Below are 18,968 nucleotides of genomic sequence, written 5' to 3' on the forward strand. Positions count from 1 at the left end.
ACCGGTGGGTCGAGTTCGTATCGAGGCCATTGGTGCTTGCACGGGGGTGTTTCGTTGCACTCGAGCTGCAACCGGATCGGGATTTTGTTCATGGCGCTCTACGGAGTGAAAAAAGACCCATTGCATGGAAATCATAAGTTGACACCCTTGGAATGGGAAGCAAAGAGGAGCTCAGTTGCATGTACTGTAAGTAGTCAATTGCCTTGCGGACCGAGCCCCGGCTTCTGGCTTTCTTATCATGGAAGCCGATTGACCAAAGAGAAGCGTAGGATAGACCCTCGTGGGAATGATTGGATTATTGGAAGGTCCTTGCACTTTTCCCAACCTTGGAAAGTCTCCACTGTCCCCGCCAGCCGTTTACTGACGTGCATCGAGCCGCCCGATGGATCTTGAAAACTATACCATACTTGACCCCCAGGTGCTCGCTCCCCTTTGTCTTTGTTGGTGATTCGGAGTAGGTTTCACACCCTTCTGAGGTTGTATTTCCCCCCGAGGTTGCGGGATAATTGCGGACGAACCATAATTGACCCAGTTTGTGGTGCTTTGGTAGGTAGTATCGATGCGCACCGTTTCATATGTGTACTGTACCCCCGAGAGGTTTGAAAGCCCTGTTGTCACCAATCGTTGACTGACTGCTCCCTTTCATTTTTTTGTGCATCATAATGCAGATATTACCTAATTCAAGTACAGGGTTGTACATATACCTCGTTCAGAAAGTGGATGAGTCTAGATTGATCTTGTTGAGGGTGGTTCCAGTTGCCAATGCGCTTGGACCGTTGAATAGATTAAGATGCAGCCAAGGTACAACTTGTAGGGTGCAATCACCATTGATACAGTCGGAAGGGGCAAAAGAGCGGGAAGAAGAGGGGAGCTCGTTTGTATCTTTGGTTAGTAGTATTGTACTACGAGCAGAAGACTATCTAGACCACTCGAGTACTATGGATGAAGCACGGAGTACTGCACAGCACCTATCCCTTGTTCTATTCCGGTCCGAATAGCTCCGATCGACCGCGGAGGATTTCGGACTGTCAGTCTTAGCATAACTACCATGCACTTGTAATCTATCACTAGCTCGTTGGCAGTAGCCCTGCGGGCAAAACATCCGTGCCATGCCCGGGACATCATCCGCTAGGTGCGGACGTACTATGTAGCTCTTGTACCGTACAACAATTATGCAAGGGGACCTATCGAGGCCCCAAGAAACATTCCGAATTTTGTCCGAAGAATGTCTCTCTCTCTCTATGTGTTTGTATTTACCCCGTGTGTAGAGGGGTAAAAGGTACAGTACATACATAAAAGACTAAAGGAGGTAGGTCCAATCCGACTGAAGTACCCATACGTACCAAACTTGAGGCACACCCCGCCTTTCTGGGAGATCATCGAATTCGGGAGACACTTTACAGTACAGTACTGTACATAGGTTATGGATGAATGCCTACCTATCGTAGTAGTAGAGTTTTGATTCCGAACGGAGGAACCAACCTGAGTTTGGTTGCATTCATGATGTTCATGATGTTGGAAAGGAAGCTCAAAGCGGTATAATTCCATCATTCTCTGGGACTGAATGATGCGATCATTTAGACTGACTATTGTGAATTTGGGAAGTTGGTTGACAATTACTTTACTGTGTTGACGGAGTACTGTGTGCTGTATGATAACTACTTAACTTACAAATACCTCTCTGTGGTTACAGTGGTGAAGCACTCTGTAGTGATTCGTATAGTAGCAAGAGGTTACTAAAGTTTGTTAAGTACTCAGCACTCGAAGTACAGGTAGTAGTACAGTCCCTCAGGGCTCCCTGTCTAGACCCTCCCTGAAGCATCTAAAATCAATGAGTCAGCGACAGTTTCCCCTCTTATCGCTCTAGAAGAGTCTCCAGAGTCTCTCCACCCCCCAAAAGTTCCCCCAAAGTCACACCAACGGTAAAGAGAACTAGGTTACAACAAGCCTAGTGTCGCAGCTTGATCTCCACCCGCGCCCGGTTTTTCTATCTTGAGTTCTTGACGGAGACTAAACCGGTGGCAATTCGATGATTTCTACAGAGTACGTATGGACAAGTAACTTACTGTATGTGTACATAAGTTACTTAGTGCTGAGTTTGTACTATGTATGTTCCCCCCCCAAAAAATCCCCAAAAAATCCAAATGCAGTAAGCATTCTATTCCTCCCCCCCTTCCCTTCTATTCTTTTGAGGTTATGTCTGAACATCTGCCAGGATTCCTTCTCAGTACTTTCTATCTAACACATATTGTACATGTTAGCTAGCCTCTAGGATTAGCAACAAACTAACAAATGTTTTCCTGCTATGGCACTACAAGTTTGTACGTAGCTCTTTTAGTTTTTCCTTGTTAACGGATCCACTACTTCCACTTCACTCTGCGTCCATCCCTTCCAAACCACCCTTCCAACCCACGCGTCAACCGCCAACGTCAATTTCAGCAGCACTGAGCCGAGTTCTCCCATCCTTCGCTCTTTCCGCAAACCCCATCAAACACAACAGTCACTCAAGTCGGTCTCGACCACGTCTAGTCCTCTATCAATTGCTCAATTGCCCCGCCTTTTGTCATTGAGCTAACAGCCAGTGAGAGATTCGAAAAGACTGACACAGAGAAACAAGATTTGAGAGGTGAGGGGGGGTGAAAAAAAGAAGAGCGAGAATCAAATTAACAAGGAGATGATGAAATTGCAAAATAACATCTTCCAACACGAGATCCCAGAGTAACTGATCGCGAATTAACGCCCTTTTGATGCCACCCTGATCTCCACCGCCGCCACTACTATCAACTGCGGGAGCTTTGTCTCTTCCCGGTTTCCCGTTAATTTCCTCTCCTAACGTTATTTTACGCGTTAACTTACCCTCTCCCTGTGCTTTCTATTCTATCTACACAGTACTTACTCCTCCACTACGGTTGCTGCTCCCCCTCCTCGCCCCCGGTCTTTTCCACACTGTTCGCCCCCCTCCCTCCCTCAATCTAGATTCTTTCACTACCTCACTTACATTCTCCTCCGATCCTCCGTGCGACCGACTATCCCACAATCCCTGACCAGCGCTCTTCGGTCGGTTCCAACTCTGTTCACCTAGCGGGGGCTAGAACAGCCATTCCGTCCCCTCTTCTGGATTATCTAGCTCGTTCCTCGACCCGCGGTATAAGATTAGCTCGTCCCGTATATACTGCCCTCCACCATTAACCATATCCTTGCGCCATGATCTCAGCCTTTCGTCGCTTTCGCTAGATCCGAGGCTTTTCGCTTTGCCTGGAGACTCTTTGTAATTCTCACTGTCAGGTCGTTCTTCATCGGCTTGTGTCTAGTATCGCTCGCTCCCTCCTCACATCACTTGCGCCGACCTTCTCGCCTCTCACAAGCTCGCTGGTCCATCAATACTCCATCGACGTGAATGATTTTATTGCAAGGATGACTGCCGTTCTTCCCGCCTCTCGAGAGGAGCACTCACGCTTCTCTCCAGATTCTTTTCGGTCCCCTATCACTCAGACCTACTTCATCGAGGAGCCAGAGATTGCTACCGCCAAGTCTGTTGTTCATGGCTTTCAATCAAGAGCCTATGCCAATCCGATCGGATCGATGCACCCTCTCGACCCACCCTCTCCGGATCTTGCACTCTCTGCTGCGGACCATTTCTCGTCGACAGCCACCGCTTTCAGCAGTTTGTCTTTGAATGTGGGTGACGACCAGGATGGCAGTGAATTGATATTACCGTCGTATGATTCTCACCAGTTCATCCCAAAAGAACCGGAAGCTCTCAGTGAAGTCTCAGTAGACTCATCGGCGGACCTTCAGCGATGGAGAGCGCACACACCAGCTGCCGACGACAGTTCAATCGAAGATGAGCCGTCGAGACATGTTGATTATTTATCCCACGAGTGGCGGCAGGAGGATATATGGGCCTCGTGGCGGTATGTGGTCGCCCGGCGAAGCGCCTACGATAACGGAGTGAGGTTGGAGAATGCGTCATGGCGAACATGGGGCAAGCTGAAGATGAATTTGGGCACGGTATCCCCGGAGACTCTAAACTGGTTGGTCCTCTCATCTCGCCCTTTTTGTTTGATCGGCAGACATCCTAAGAACTTTGTCTAGGCTTAAGGACTGTGACGTGACATGGCTGTATGGCCCGTTGAAAACGTGCGATAGACGAGAATTGACATTGGATGACTCCCCACCTCCAAGTCGATTTGCAACGCCAACTCTTTATCCGGATAGGAAGCCGATTCTAAAAAAGAGAACAGCATCTGAAACTATCCTCCAACGCTCTCTATCCCAGCATACTCTCCTCCAGCATGCGGGGGCTATTCTGAAAGCACAGGAGGCGGAGACGAATCGAAGTCGGCCGTCTTTCCAGCGCTGCCCCTCGGACCTTGAGCAGGTGCCAAACCAATTGGCCGCTACTCTTGTTCCGGCGTCCATTCATGGAACCACAACCGAGACAACGTCGTCAGGCATTGGGTCACCCAGTGAAAAACGGCATATCCATTTCAACAATGAGGTAGTGCAATGTATTGCTGTGGAAGCAAAGGAGGAAGATGATGAGACGCAAAGGGCTTGCGATGACTCTTCCTCGGAGGATGGTGTCGTGATGATGAAACAGATTCATCCTAACATAGAACGGAGCGATCGGGGCACACCCCGTGGTAGTATTAGTGGCGATAACAAAACCATTGCTCCGCTTCCTTCGACGACGTTGAAGTATCGTGGAGACACTCCCGAGCCTCCGGCAGGCTCGATAATGGATCGCTGGTCCTACTATTTTTCTTCCTCGACTCCCTTGGAACAGACTACTCGACCTTCTGCTTCCGCCAACTTCCTCTTGGACGACGACGGCGGCGACTATACCTTTGATTGGGACTCAAATCCGGGATCCCAGGAATCATCTCATTACAGCCGTCCCTGGTTCGTCAATCCCGAAGATGACGAAGAGCTCGGTCACTACTGCGGCTCGACTTCAACGGGGTCTACACCCACCGAAGACGAGGAAAGCTCGAATGGCAGCGTCCTCGAGCGCTTTATGTATACAATGAATACAGCCAAAGACATCGCTCACGTGATATGGAATGTGGGCTGGCGACGGTGATCCCGCTCCGATTTCTTATTGCATCACCTGAAAGCACATTCTTTCTAACCGGATGAAGAACATCTCTTATTGCATTTACTTTATACATTATACGACTGGCAAGATAGGTCGAGGCGTTCCGGGTTCTGATGACGTTCTTGCGCTGTCCTTATTTTGCATCCGCCAAGGGTAAAAGAGACGGGGTTTTAACCATCTGGTTATGATACTGAGATGAGTTTATGAAAGCTCCGTGACTGGAGTTATGTGGGGGAGTTCAGGCATCTTATTTTCAGTCTGGCGTGTTTAATGGGGTGGAAGTCTGCAGCATTGAGAGCTCGATGTATATCGATGGTAATGACAATGAGTATATCATGAATAATCCAGGAGTGATAATGAATCCAACGTGACCCCAGTGTGTGAAAGCTGCATTCGATCACAAATTGCTGCCTTGAAGAAGGGTACTAGGTGGCTAGCTGTGATTCATTATCAGGTCCGCGCTTCCAATGAGTATGTATTGCATACAAGTTAGTATGTACAAAGTAACCTATGCTCTACTACTGTACGCACAGGGCACACCAGCGGCAACAAACCGGCAGTGATACCCACATTGATTTCTCCAACCGTGGCTTCGCACGACAATCATTCATCCAAGGCAACCGAAGCATCAATCAGAATCCTGCACGAGTCTTCGACGACCAGTGTCGTTAGCCTGCCAACTAGTCAGTCGGAGATGGGTCGTCTCCACCGTCAGACCAGGGCGGGAAGGGGTGGGGGGTTGGTGTAAAGATAAGAAGCCGTTAGTGACTATCTCACAAGCCTAAGGCGACGACTATCAAGGGCGATGAGCTTCCTGTACAATATGTATGCTGTAGGCCAGGTATGCACGGGTGGGGAAGATCACTCCAGGTTTACACCATACACTCAACGGCAGAGAGGGTTCAAAAAGAGCGGATCTCAACCCGAGACGCAATCACCATCTATCTTGATTGTGTAGGTCAATAGTCTAGAACAACCTCTAATTGAAGAGCAACTCGACAGGGACTCTGGAGGCCAGCTACGTACCTTACTCCAGTCAGTACCTTGGGGTAAGTTACTGTACAGTACAGTACCCGTCCACGAAATGACGGCAAGACTACTTACTTACTGGTCTTCAATCATCCCTCCGTCGGAGTTCCAAGCACCACGGCCCAAGGTTGAGTCCGAAGAACCAGCTCAGACGCTGATGATTGGCTGGGCTGAGGAGGTTCCCGGTGACGTGGAGAGGGGGAAATCAGAGACGAAGCTCATGCAGACAAAGGGGGAAAATACAGGTGAGGAGAAAGCATATACCGCGGGGGCTGGACTTATGGGTAAGGGTAGGTTAGCTAGGCTCTCTCACCCGGTAGGTACTGTATGTAGGTGGTAGGTGAAAGGTGGTAACCTAAGTTAACCCCGAATTACCCCCGTTAGCTCAACGATGAGGGGCGGCGACGGAGGGTAATAGTCTCAATTCCTAGCCTTTGGCCTGGATTTCTGTAGATCGCTCCGGATGGCTTATCGCATTGTGAGAGAAGCGTGGCATCGCTGTTTGTAGGTGCTTATTTTGAGTGCGAAGTGAGAAGGGTGTGAGAGGGGGGATGGGGGAGGGGGGAGCGGGAGAAAGAGTTTACCTGGGTGTCTGGGTTTGCGATACCTAGCTCATCATTAATGCCTCAAGGTTCAGTTGACCAATGGCACCCCACACCCTGCGGGGTTCTGCGTACATTCATGGATAGAAGTGGAATAGTCTAGATAAGGCCGAGAGGTACCATCGACTCTACGTTCAGGTGAACCTCAGACCTGGTGGGAAGCTCTCCCTGTTGATCTCAGAGCAAGCTGTGGGCAGCATTGTCATCTCCTGCCCACGTGAATGCTCGACCGAGTCCTTCAATGCAATATCAACTATAGCATTCAGATACTTAGCTACCTACGGTTGTCCCTGCATCTAGTACAGTATCACCTACCTTTGCATGCTCTCCTGGCGAATGAGAATGTATAGGTATAGCATTGTTATATAGCAATTATGTATAGTATTGCGTCATGATGGTACATCAACCACCAACTCGGAAAGTATTGCCTGTTACACCATGTCACCACCCTGAGATTTACGGAACTACAAGACAATACATCAATCTTAGGAGAAGAATCAACGAGACATTATACCTGTAGCGCGCTTGCATTGGGTATCAGAATAGAGCATGATAACAAAGAGATGAGTGCGCTGCACTATGTGACCCATCTCACGGCGTTGTCCGATGATGCTGATGGCCTTACAAGCCATGAAGCAACACTATTCACACCACAGAACCAGACAGAGACTCCTTAGGCATGTTCTTTCCAAGGGACGCCAGTCGGCTGTTTCCCCAACTAACCCTCCATTGTGTCCTCCATCGGTTCTTGGAATGTTTCCGGGAAAAAGCCTGGAGGTGGCCATATGTCCGCAATTGAGGGCGGATGGACCAAGGGCTGAGACCCAGCAAGGCGATCTGGATCATGACAGAACGCCTGGAACGTGCTGTCATCGATAAATCCAAAATCCTTCAATGCCGCCTCGCGACTGGTGGCCCATTCTGTTGTATCGAGGTAAGCCAGATCTCGGAAAATGGCATCAATATCGCCTGTTGACCCAAGATGAGGCTCGGCAGGATTAGTGGTCCGAGATTCTCGAAGGTCCATATGTTCGCTCCGGGGAACGGAACGATCACTTAGTGCTCCGGATATACCAGGCATCAAGGACGCCGATACGGAGGAATCAGGAGTTGTCGGATGAGAATGTGGTGCCCGTGCCAGAGCCGCACTCAACCCATTCGCAGGGCTAGACTTGTCCACATGGACCGCTGCCCTTCCTGTTGGGGCTTGGAAAGACGCATCTAGTACCGGCAGATCTGCATTTTCCATGACTGTATCCTTTGGCGTCATGTATTGTCCGTCCGCTGGAATGCTGATACCCGTGATGGACGTCGTGTAACCAGGGTCACGTAAATCAGAAACGTTTCTTCGCGTTTGGGCACTTAAAGAAGCTTCCCCAGGTAAGGTTTGATACCCGACTGACGAAGTAGGTATAGGCGCAGGTGGGAATGGATTATTGGTTACACCATGTGCTAACCGTGGGGCACCCTCTGCTTCAACACCCCGGAAAGACGCCAATGGGGTTCCAGGAAGTTCCTTCGAACGGTTCCAATGGCCGATAGTAGTACACAATGAGCGGTAGACAGGCCAAGTAGTGCCTAGTAAAGTCGTTCGCTCCACCAATGCTTCCGCCCATTGTGCAAACGGGAACATGTCTGATTCGATCTTGTTGCGTAAGACGAAAGCTTGCTCGGCTATAGTCCGTAGGGACAGTTCGAACAGAGGCGGCAAACCGCAGAGCTGGAAATTTTCTAGATGCTGAGTGATGATAGGAAGCGCCCGGTAGAGAAGCTTCTTCGCCCCTTCCACAGCTGGACGTTGAGACCGAGGTAATCCGAGCTCTTGAGGAGCAATGCGGAGATAAAGCCACAGAAGAGTAGCAACATAAGTCAGTGCCAAATAGCTCTGATGGGGAAGTAAGGAGGAATGTCGTTCCGGATAGATGCTTTCCGGGCCAATCAAGCGGCATCCAAGTGGCAGACGATCATCCCACTGCTTGAGTTCGAGAACCAGCTGCTGCGAAAAAAGAGGAGCGCCCGAGCCCGGTGTAAAGTCGCGAGCGATCTTGTTTAGCACGCTAGCTAACTCGACCAGTCGATTGAAACAACTCAAAGCGAGGAGAGGGCCGCGACGCGGACTCTTACCCTGCCCGACTGTTGTGGGGGGCAACACATCTGCCCATGAGTTCCATTCTTCCAAGCCATCCTCCTCCAGCAAACCCACCGTGTTGAGATCCCGAGGATGCATGGAGGGTCGCCTCGACATACGAAACGACAGCAACGAGTCTACGACAAAACAGCCGAGGAACACGGCCTTGCCCTGCCGCAATTCGTCAGAGCGTCGCACATCTGCGAAGACACCTAGATCCATGGAGATCGCCATCCGAACTGCTTGACCTCCCAACAGCCAGGCGGCCGTCCAATCTTCCAATCCCATATTGACCAGGGTGAGCAAAAGCAGTGCCTGCACATGCCCAAGTTCATGACGTTCAGTCTCAGTCGGAATCAAGGAGCGAGCAACCAAATAATACTCCTTCGTCTGGGCGAGCACTCCTGAAGGCCCGTCCTGCGGGTTGATCCGGGATTGCGAGATGGTATAACTAAGCAAGGCCCACAGGGCAGCATGGTCACCCGAACCGGGTGCCATTTTCGCCACGGACACGGGCGCGCCTGCGTACAAGTAGGAGGCACGAAGGATGTTGTGCTTGGCAACAATGGGAAACCATGAGTGAGTCACGGCAAAATAGATGTCCAGGAGCTGCGAGGTCTGCGGCGGCAATTGCAGCGCCTGCGTCCCGTTCTTGGTCTGCGACGGGGGTTGACTTTCAGGTGGTAATGTCAGTCTGGGTCGCTTTGCTTGGGAGAAATTGGACGGCCCGACTACGCGCGGATTTTCGAGCGACTGGACAGTCGAGCTCCGATCGATTCGGAATCCCCATTCTGCCCCCGCGCCGGTTGAGTCGTCTTCGTGATCTTCTCGAGGTCGTTTCCCCGAGGGGTGAGGCGACGGATCAGAATTCGAAAGCATCTTCTCGAGCGCGCCGTAGAGCCGACTCGTCTTCCATGATTCGTGTAGGGATTCAGAAGCGCTATCGTCAGTCCAGAGTGACATGAGCTTGTTTCTCCGATTCGCAGATTCAGCTGTAGTGCCCAATAGAGCTAGCATGGTGTCTTCGAAGCCTTCAATGTTGCAGATCGACAGGGCCCACAGCTTCTCTAGACCGCGGACATATCCTTCCGGTAAGCCGCGCTTCTTTGCGTGAGGATCATAGGAACAGGTCTGGCCGGAGGCCTGACAGGCCGAACAAGCCGGACGGAGACCGTCACATTTGTCCTATAGCAGAAGATCGTGTCAACATGAACCAGCGACTCTTTGTAGACAAGGGATGCTGATCAATGGCAGCGACGTGTGGGGAGTGGTTGACAAAAAAGGTGAAGAGAAGGATGCGAGTGGTAGATGGAAGGGAGCAAACATAAGCTCCCACCCCGGCAGGGTAAATTCATGATGTGGGTGATGTAACAAATCGCAGCAACCCACGCGCGGCGGCTCGGGCGACAATACACCGATGGAGACAGATCAGGAAAGGTCGGGGGATTGTGGGATCAATGAATTGAAGAAAAAAAGGGAAAGTAATATGCGCAGAAGAATAACTAACCTTTTTACTTCGACATCGATCACAGGCGCGAGATACCCTCTTCCGGCGAGGAGCTTTAGAATCAGGACCCTCGTCCATTGAGGAGGGTTATATGGTAGAAAGCAATGGCATAGCCATGTAGGGGTAGGAAGAGGAGAATGGAGGGTAGCTTAGTTGGGGGTGCAGGGGAAGAGCGTCGGTCTTCTGTGAGCCGAGTTGAAGAGACGAAGAAGCCGAGAATAGGGACAATGAAGGCCGAAAAGGTGGTGGTGGTGGTGGTAGTAGTAGTAGTAGTAGTAGTAGTAGTAGTAGTAGTGGTAGTAGTAGTGAGTGATCCTCGATTGGATTAGGCTCTCGAACCGTGCATGGCCGCTTGTTATAAACGCAGTCGGGAAACCCAGGGACCCAGAAGTCCCAGATAGAGATAGAAGGCGGGAAATTACGCAAGAATGGTCAGGAAGCCTTGGTAGGTAGTTGAACCACAGCCACATACAGGGTCTCTCTGTCTGCTACTTTTGGGTTGTCGTACTGTCGAAAGTGTTTGGGTCGGTCCAAGATGGGCAATCAATTGGGCCTGCCCCATCCTGAGGCAGCCGAGTTTAGAGATTTTTTTTTAGGGAGGAGATACGTCCGTCAGGGTCAAGGGTAGGCTGTAGCGGACAATTAGTCTGGTCAGTTGGTCTCGCAGCGGTCAGAGAGTCAAGACTTTTAGTGAGCGATGAACGGCGAACTGGAAAAAGTGGAGTGGCGGGGGAAAACATCGGAACAAAAAGTTCGGGAGGAAGAGAGGAAGAAAGCTGGAGCTTACGCTAAGTTACTGTGAGGCGATTCCGTCGGGAATCAAGCCTCAGGCGGCAAGGCCTCCCACCCCACGCCGGATCCCCACGGCTTCTCCACGATTCCACTGTGGGAAAATTTGAGAAGCTGAGAGCCATACCATCGAGCACTGCCCTCCTGGGAGACTGTAAGTACTATACGATTCTAATTATATGCTTATAAATTAAGAACAAGCAGTCCGACGTTATGAAGCAAATTAGGCGGTGTTCGAAAATAGTAACCACCTCACTAATGATTATACCACTGACCCTAATAGTGCCTGCAGAGGAGTATTCCGTACTCAATTACCACTCCCACTACCCACGGAGTAGTCCTCTCACTTGGAATACCACCAAAGGTTCTTTTACATCGTCTATGGCGATAGTCAATAGTCAAAATTGCCGAGAACCGGCGCTTTGCCACTCACCCCACAGAGGCGATATTAATGGCAGACATATGCACCGAAATCAATTTTGGCTCTTCTTGCTGAGTGCTGAAGGTTTCCCAGGAATATCGAGAATTAAATGGGGTACGTAAGTACGTGGTCCGGCGGCTCCAAGTGTTCACACCAACCTGTTTTGAGTCAATCACTCCGGCTGTGCGCTGTCTGTGCCAGTGTGTCCATCACCCATAAAAATATTGTCAAGCTGCTCATCAAGCCTGGACCAGGCTGCTATCATTTTCGGGCCACTGGCAGACTGGTTCGGCATCCCGATTTGATGCGGTCTACAGAACTATCATCCTGAAGCCTACACTATCTTAAAGATAAGTGAAATTGCCGAGTTTTGACAGGCTCAAAGTATGAAAACAAAGCTATCAGCTTCTAGGGACGCTAAGTTGAGGGCACAATTCCCCGTGGCTTCTGCCTGCGACTCGAGTGGGGAGAAGAGGAGGGGAAAGGGGGAGGGGGGGGGGATCACCAGCGCATTAAACTGTCTGCAAGCTTTGCAACAAACCGTGGGTGGTGACTCTGTGAGATACCCATGATGAAAGAAGACTCGGGAGAGAGGACCAAGGTCCCGGGTCGGCAAAGATCTTATCCGGAGTAGGATTGATGGCGAAGGTGGCAGGCGGTGAATTCTGACAAATGGCACCAAGGGAATTAATTGTGAGTGAGAGTGAGAAGTGGTAGTTAGTGAGTGAGCCAGGGATGCTCCCCCCTCCTCTCTCCTCTTCTGGCCGAGAAATGCTCCGGCTCTGAGAGTTTGGTTCTGCTATAAACCGTCCATCGATCGCCCTGTCTTCGCACACCCTACAAATCACAGCCCCGCTATTTGGGTCAAGTCTTGGATTGGCTACTAGGTATCCTTCCCGAGTCCTTCGCAGCAGCATGCCCGCGGCCCCCGCTGACCGCCCTCGTCCTTACCGCACTCCGCTGTCGCAAGACCATTCTTCCCACCCCGCCATTTTCCCCAGGATAGCTTCTCCGCCGCCGCCGCCGCTGCTGCTTCAACTATCAATTGCCCTCCGCTCCTCCGCAATCATCTGCATCATGGCTTGCCTGGAAATGACTTGCAACCGCCGCTAAGCCTCTCACATCTGGCACTTGCCTAGCTATTTATTAATCGCACAGCCGGTCGACTCCCGTCCAACGGATCGTTCCTTTGCACTGGAATCTCTGGGACGGGCCTTCTCCCGTGCACCTGTTCGAGATTGTGCTGCTCATCCTGAAATCAACCATTCATCAAACACAATGCATAAGCAATCACCAGTCGACAAGCGTCGAAAGTTTGACCCGGATGCCTCCTTGGTGTTAGTGGGAATCCGGGGTTGCGGCAAAAGGTCTCTGGGGTTTGTCGCTGCCACTGCATTAAAACGACGATTCATTACTGAGGATCACTACTTCAAGGAACGTACGGGCTACACGAGACATGACTATCTCAAGCGTTATGGGAGCCAAGAGTTCCAGAGGCGCGATATCGACGTCCTCAAGTCCATGCTAGACAATCACCGCTCTCGGTGCGTGATTGAGTGTGGGCTGGGAAGTTTGACTCGTCCCGTGCAAGAGCATCTCCGTCAGTACTCGGCCACCAATCCAATCGTGTACATAATCCGTGATATGGATCGCATACAGAGCCTATTAGGCTTAGAGGGTCAAGCAGTCAAGCTCATCGGCGAGGGAGATCCTCTGCATCGAACGTGCTCCAACTTTGAATTCTACAATATCGAAGACCGCTCCAGCTTAGCTGCCCAAACGGATGAAGGGACCCCCGATCGGCGCTGCGTCGACTACTCTTTCAAATTGAAAGAAGCCAAAGAAGATTTCACGCGTTTTGTCCGGTTCGTAACAGGCACAGATGTGGGTCACACCAGCTATGACTCGCCTTTTGTCCTTCTTGAGACGCCGCCAGAACTACGGTCCTATACACATGCTATATTTGTGCGTTCTTCCGACCTTCTAGAGGACACGGTGAAGATACCTGAGTTGGAATCGGGCGGGGATGCCATTGAGCTTTGCGTTGATCGCTGGGGTGTGGATATGGCAGCGACAATGAGCAAGCATGTCTCTTTGCTTCGGAGGAGCGCTCGCACCCCGATCATAATATCCATCGATACTTCTTCGACGGGCATTGCCCAAGGCAATTCCTCTGCGTCACAAGTCAGCAATGCGTATTTTGCCATCGTGGAGCATGGCCTGCGCTTGGGAGTCGAGTACTTGGCGCTCGACCTTAATCAGGATCGGTCTCAAATCAGCGAAGCAATCCGCACTAGGGGAGGGACCAAGATCATAGGCCAACGCATATTTGAGGCGTCCGCTCCGGAAACCTGGGAGAGCCAAGCATGTTTTGATCTCTACCTTGAAGCCGAAAAGCTTGGTTGTCAGCTGGTCCGTTTTCTTCGCGTCATTACGGCGCGGGAGGAGAATGCGGCCGTTGTGAAGTTCACAAACAAGGTTCAGGCTTTGCCTGGAGAACACCCTCCAGTCATTGCCTACAACGTGGGCAGTCTTGGACGGACCTCCCAAGTGTTCAACTCCATTCTTACCCCCGTCACGCATCCCGCAATTGAGCGCTCCTCAGACAATAGACGCGATCCTCAGATCACTTCTCGGGATGCTGTCCAAGCACTGTTCCAGAGCTATGTTCTTGACCCCCTCAAATTTTGCATTCTGGGTGGCAATGTTGCCTATAGTCTTTCTCCCGCAATGCACAATGCTGCATTTAGACAATGCGGTATGAACCACACTTATACGATACCCGATTCTCCCTCCCTTGCAATTCTGGATCGGCTGGGTCGCGATCCACACTTCGGAGGGGCGAGTGTGGTTCAGCCCTGGAGAGTACATTTATCTCACAAGCTCGTGGCGAAGAGCCGCCACGTCGAGGCAATTGGCGCCATCAACACGATCATGCCATTACGGGCCAGCGCTGATGGCGCCATGTATTCCCTGCAGGAGCAAGCGAGTCGACGTAACCAGGCCGGGCCTGTGGTGGGGTGGTACGGAGAGAATACTGATTGGGCAGGTATTATGACCTGTATCAACCGCAACCTCTCCCCACGCAATGCAATCAGTCCCTTGAAAACAACGGGGCTGGTGATTGGAGCGGGTGGCATGGCTCGCGCGGCAGTCTATGCCATGCTTCGCCTGGGATGCCGGAAAATTTTTATATACAATCGGACATTGGCACGGGCTGAGAGTGTGGCTCGACACTTCAATTCTTGGGCAGCTTCTCAAGTGGATGCGACAGAAGTAGTATACGTGCTGAAATCACTCAAAGATGAATGGCCGGCCGATGCTTGCCCTCCCTGTATGATTGCATCCTGTGTACCAGCAGATCCTGACAGAGACGAACCGCCCGCCAACTTCGAAATGCCAATGCAGTGGTTGGGCAGCCCGACCGGAGGTGTGGTTCTTGAGGTACGTTTCGTGGAGGAATCTCAAGCAGTTGGGCGTCGCTAATCTATTGAACCTAGTTCGCTTACAAACCACTGGACACGCCACTGCTACGCCAAATGCGTAGCATCAGAAGCGAGACGGGCCGGCCGTGGGTCTTGGTAGATGGACTTGATAATGTAGTCGAACAAGCAATCTCGCAAATTGAGCTGATGACGGGACGCAAGGCGCCCCGGCGCTTGATGTTCTCGGAAGCACTTCGCAACTATGTCGGCGAAGACGGGCCTTTTGATGAAAGGACGATTCAGACCCGACTTGAGCAGGTTCGTTGATCGGCCCGGGCATCTCGCCGGTGCGCTGCAGCAGCAGAATGACACATTGTACATATATTCCTGGATCGACACGCAATTCTGAATAATGATAACCGAAAGCAAGCAACAATGGTCCTGGGGTGTGCTGGAGGATTTTGTAATGCCCTTCTCCACAATACATCCCCACCACGGATAGTTTCTCTTCTCATCCCGTTTTTCCACTCTCCACAATGGCTAGATATCTAGGTCAACCACGACACAAATGTACAATGATCGGGGAACAAGCACAGTGGGGTTCTCAGCCCACTCCTTCGCTAGTTCACAGAGCCACCTGTGCTTGGCGCTAGGCACCCACTTTAGCCAGCCCTCTTATTGCCTCGTCTACCTTATCTCTGGGTCTGGGTCAGAGAGGAGTCTACCTAATTAGCTACGACACTAGATTTACTACGCCGACCATAACCGACTGGATCCGATCCATGTGCCTGGTCTGACAGGGGATCAGTGGCACGGTGTAGAATGGCGATGGCATGATCATGCATTCAAGATGTATGCAGGACGAGATCAGGGCATACCTGCCTAATACGTCTGCCTCTCACTCAACTCGAAGCCTTATCTACTTGGTCCCCATTTATCCCGGTCCTCCAAAAGGTGCCGATGCCCCAATACCACATAGATGGTTACTGTCTACATTTTAGGGGATGGTGGGATGGATGGTTGCGAGTTTGCATCCACTGCAATCAGGAGGGAGTGAAAATGGACGATCAAAACCACAAGCTCGGGAATGCATTGGATAGAGGGGCGTGTTTGCCCACATTCGCCCAAATCTGACAAAAGGCGGCACCAGTCCGAAATTTCATCTGTGGATGATCAATTGACTACTTGGCTGGCACAGCATATATCGTCTCCAGTAATGGGAAGTCAAGATCCAAACCTCATTGTGCCGGTGCAACCTATGTCGAAGGCAAAATGACACACAAAATAAGGGGCTAGGAATGTGTCCCAAGACGACAAGCATTATTCCTTGAGGTATGAGTGGCTTGGTATGGGTATCTGAGGTTACATGAATGATATACTTGAAGCATAGTTCTGTTCCCTGCTCTGACACATTCCTTGATTCGAGACATAAACATTGGCGCTCACAAGCCTGGTGGTGATGAGATCAACCCCCCAAATCAAGCCGGCATGGGGAGTACCTTTTCCGCACGCACACGAAACAATATTATGCCCGCGACAACCCCAACCAAATGCAAAAACACACGTTGAGACACAGCACAGAAACCTTGTCTTCCCGACACAAGATTATTTGTTCTCAGCGCTGAGCTTAGCCCTCTTGACTTGATGTCGGTATCACCATGAAGGCCAGACTGCCCCATGTCCTCACCTCCCTCGTATCAATCCTGGCACTTTCTTGTCTTGCGACCAGCATAGAGCACACGACCGATGAATTCACTTTCAGTTGTGTCCCCTTGACCACACAACTCTCAGACCCGATAGTTTCCCCAGGTGGAATATCAGAACATGTCCACGTGGTTGCCGGAGGGACAGCATTCCAGAGGACAATGGGCGTCGACACCGCCCGCAACGCCAAAGAGACGACTTGCGGCGTAGCGATTGATAAGAGCAATTACTGGATCCCACAGTTGTACAATCAGTTGCAGAATGGCTCGTTCCAGCTCGTGGAGTATCAGTCGAGTGTATGATGCCCCTTTGGTAGTACGGTCTCCCTTGTGCAGCGGCGAACTGACTCAGTCAATCAGGCTATATATTATCTTAACCGAGCGTGTGAGTATGGAGTTGACGTAACGAGCTGCGATGCGTTGGAGTATCCATTAGCACCACCAGAGGGGTTGAGAATGGTAGCTGGGGATCCTGATCTTCGGTTCGAACAGCAGCACGGCCTTGACTGAGACCTCGTGACTAACTGAGAAGGACAGATCATACAATGACTCTGATTTGGCTCAGAAAGCCATATCGCATATGTGCATAGAGTATGACGGTAGCTCCAACGAAACAAAGCATTTCCCACGACAACCTTGCCAAACCGTGCGGTCGCAGGTCTTTATGCCTTCCTGCTGGGATGGTAAAAACCTCGATAGTGCGGATCACAAAAGCCATGTATGTGAAACCCACATAACTTTGTTCATAATACCCGGCTAATATACTGTACACTTCCAGATGGCATATCCAGCGGTCGGCGATTATAACAAAGGCGTCTGTCCTGAATCTCACCCAGTGGCGATATACTCAATCTTTCTGGAGTTTTTCTTCAACACGGCTCCAATAGGGAGTCGCCAGAGCCTAGTGTACTCCATGGGTGATGCAACTGGGTATGGATTGCACGGTGACTTCATCCATGGCTGGACCGACCAAGCTGCCCTGCAACAAGCTATGGACACCTGTACGGGGCCCAAAGGATTAGACGATCCTGATTGCTCGGTAACAAGAACCCAGAAGAGGGCCTTGACGCCCCTGTCGCAGCCTTTGGATGCTGGGGAGCCGAAGGATGAACTAGGACAGAGTGGGCCTCTTGACGGCTTGCCCGGGGATAATCCTGTCATGTGGTCGGACGAGGCGAAGTGATATAACGAATAGTTGCGAAAGGTTTGACCTCTCCCTCTTGACATTGATTGGAGATATTGGCAATTTGGAAAAGGAGGGACAAAGTGAATAGACGAATGAACTAAAATTCAAACAAGGTCAAAAACCACGCCGTCATGATATCCCTCATGCTGGTGTGTATTGAAGTGAAGTATGGATAAAGCAGTCTCTCACAGAAGGGTGCGACAGTTAGACTCAGTAGCGTAGGCTCGCGCATCGACAGAGGCAAAGTCGCAGTGAGGACTCTAATTGCTTCTTTGATTAGTGCGCATCAGCTCACTCCGATTGAGGTAAGTGATGTAATGTGATGGCAAACGAACTTCGCCAACACTGAATCTCCAAAGCTCGAAAGATCGCCACACATCAATCAACTCAGATAGCCCATTCCCTTTCTCCACCACTTCCACACCCCCCGCTGCTCCATCAGGCCCCCAAATTCCTTGACTGAGTCAACTTCAGAGACGCCAGGCCGTTGATTAGGGTGGTTGGCCAGATTTCCAGCGCTGTTTGGTTCATACTCAACCTTCAACAGCCCCGGTCGAGTGACCAGCTGAAAATCCTTATACCTCAAATTCCGCACAACATTCACCCACGACTCGACGGCGTCTTTGTCTCTCGCTTCCACATACATAATCCCTGGACAACCTCCGGAACGTAGCAGCACGAAGCAATTGTGCATGTCGGCTGCCCTTTTCAGGGCGGAGACCTTCTTGCGCGAGGTGATGTGATGGGTGCGGATCAGAGCATTGTAAAACATTTTACGTCTTCGGGAAAGTTGTCCAGCATGAGGTCCAGCATGAGGTGCATTAGTAGGTGGGGGGAGGCGAGAGGCGAGGGGTCAAACAGGACTGATACCCTGTAAATTGATCAAAGCCTGACAATTGTTTGCCTTTTGGCATTGATTGTGTTTGTTGAGGTCGGGAAAAGATGTTGCTGATTGGAAGAGAAGAAGCGGACCGCGGGCTGTTTGGTCGGTTTGCATGTGACGTCACGATGTGCTATTTATCCTCCTCCCAAGATGGAAGGAGTTGTGAGGCGCCCCCCAAGACGAGCACCGATGAT

The 18,968-nt window shown here is 50.9% G+C and overlaps 7 protein-coding genes across 7 annotated transcripts; 4 read left to right on the forward strand and 3 right to left on the reverse strand.

Annotated features, from left to right (window-relative positions):
* Positions 1-3,414: 3,414 nt before the first annotated feature.
* BO86DRAFT_382663 (protein phosphatase regulator REG1) lies at positions 3,415-7,185 on the forward strand (the record flags this gene model as incomplete). The annotated part of the gene is made up of 10 exons (XM_025670819.1): positions 3,415-4,034; positions 4,096-5,068; positions 5,190-5,254; positions 5,450-5,572; positions 5,635-5,768; positions 5,938-5,942; positions 6,060-6,420; positions 6,451-6,455; positions 6,584-6,608; positions 7,115-7,185. 10 exons carry the CDS (start codon positions 3,415-3,417, stop codon positions 7,183-7,185), a joined length of 2,382 nt encoding a protein of 793 aa, XP_025523714.1.
* Positions 7,186-7,450: 265 nt separating this feature from the next.
* Positions 7,451-10,445, reverse strand: BO86DRAFT_322250 (putative C6 transcription factor; the record flags this gene model as incomplete). The annotated part of the gene is made up of 2 exons (XM_025668379.1): positions 7,451-10,045; positions 10,368-10,445. The coding sequence occupies 2 exons, from the start codon at positions 10,443-10,445 to the stop codon at positions 7,451-7,453; spliced, it is 2,673 nt and encodes an 890-aa protein (XP_025523715.1).
* BO86DRAFT_205233 (uncharacterized protein) lies at positions 10,412-11,172 on the reverse strand. The gene is made up of 2 exons (XM_025666777.1): positions 11,155-11,172; positions 10,412-10,996 (listed from the first exon to the last, which is right to left on the reverse strand). Exon 2 carries the CDS (start codon positions 10,835-10,837, stop codon positions 10,517-10,519), a length of 321 nt encoding a protein of 106 aa, XP_025523716.1. The 5' UTR covers positions 10,838-10,996; positions 11,155-11,172; the 3' UTR covers positions 10,412-10,516.
* A 143-nt stretch (positions 11,173-11,315) lies between these two features.
* Positions 11,316-11,894, forward strand: BO86DRAFT_205118 (uncharacterized protein). The gene has a single exon (XM_025666775.1). It carries the CDS (start codon positions 11,370-11,372, stop codon positions 11,697-11,699), a length of 330 nt encoding a protein of 109 aa, XP_025523717.1. The 5' UTR covers positions 11,316-11,369; the 3' UTR covers positions 11,700-11,894.
* A 781-nt stretch (positions 11,895-12,675) lies between these two features.
* Positions 12,676-15,549, forward strand: BO86DRAFT_204914 (repressor protein). The gene is made up of 2 exons (XM_025666774.1): positions 12,676-15,021; positions 15,078-15,549. Exons 1-2 carry the CDS (start codon positions 12,856-12,858, stop codon positions 15,327-15,329), a joined length of 2,418 nt encoding a protein of 805 aa, XP_025523718.1. The 5' UTR covers positions 12,676-12,855; the 3' UTR covers positions 15,330-15,549.
* An 876-nt stretch (positions 15,550-16,425) lies between these two features.
* On the forward strand, positions 16,426-18,361 carry BO86DRAFT_204833 (DUF1996 domain-containing protein). Its single transcript, XM_025666773.1, has 4 exons — positions 16,426-17,002; positions 17,066-17,187; positions 17,243-17,423; positions 17,484-18,361. The coding sequence occupies exons 1-4, from the start codon at positions 16,661-16,663 to the stop codon at positions 17,886-17,888; spliced, it is 1,050 nt and encodes a 349-aa protein (XP_025523719.1). The 5' UTR covers positions 16,426-16,660; the 3' UTR covers positions 17,889-18,361.
* Positions 18,274-18,663, reverse strand: BO86DRAFT_322264 (uncharacterized protein; the record flags this gene model as incomplete). The annotated part of the gene is made up of 1 exon (XM_025668381.1): positions 18,274-18,663. The coding sequence occupies one exon, from the start codon at positions 18,661-18,663 to the stop codon at positions 18,274-18,276; it is 390 nt and encodes a 129-aa protein (XP_025523720.1).
* Between the last annotated feature and the right edge of the window lie 305 nt (positions 18,664-18,968).

Source organism: Aspergillus japonicus, assembly GCF_003184785.1.
Source record: "Aspergillus japonicus CBS 114.51 unplaced genomic scaffold BO86scaffold_67, whole genome shotgun sequence".
NCBI lineage: Eukaryota > Fungi > Ascomycota > Eurotiomycetes > Eurotiales > Aspergillaceae > Aspergillus > Aspergillus japonicus.

What these genes read in the sequence shown, in the direction of transcription:
- BO86DRAFT_205233 (XM_025666777.1), bottom strand. Translation starts at nt 10,837, where the DNA reads ATGTGGCTGTGGTTCAACTACCTACCAAGGCTTCCTGACCATTCTTGC.
- BO86DRAFT_205118 (XM_025666775.1), top strand. Translation starts at nt 11,370, where the DNA reads ATGAAGCAAATTAGGCGGTGTTCGAAAATAGTAACCACCTCACTAATG.
- BO86DRAFT_204914 (XM_025666774.1), top strand. Translation starts at nt 12,856, where the DNA reads ATGCATAAGCAATCACCAGTCGACAAGCGTCGAAAGTTTGACCCGGAT. An exon ending in CCGGAGGTGTGGTTCTTGAG is followed by an intron (nt 15,022 to 15,077) that starts GTACGTTTCGTG and finishes TATTGAACCTAG; the next exon opens with TTCGCTTACAAACCACTGGA.
- BO86DRAFT_204833 (XM_025666773.1), top strand. Translation starts at nt 16,661, where the DNA reads ATGAAGGCCAGACTGCCCCATGTCCTCACCTCCCTCGTATCAATCCTG. An exon ending in TCGTGGAGTATCAGTCGAGT is followed by an intron (nt 17,003 to 17,065) that starts GTATGATGCCCC and finishes TCAGTCAATCAG; the next exon opens with GCTATATATTATCTTAACCG. An exon ending in GTGCGGATCACAAAAGCCAT is followed by an intron (nt 17,424 to 17,483) that starts GTATGTGAAACC and finishes GTACACTTCCAG; the next exon opens with ATGGCATATCCAGCGGTCGG.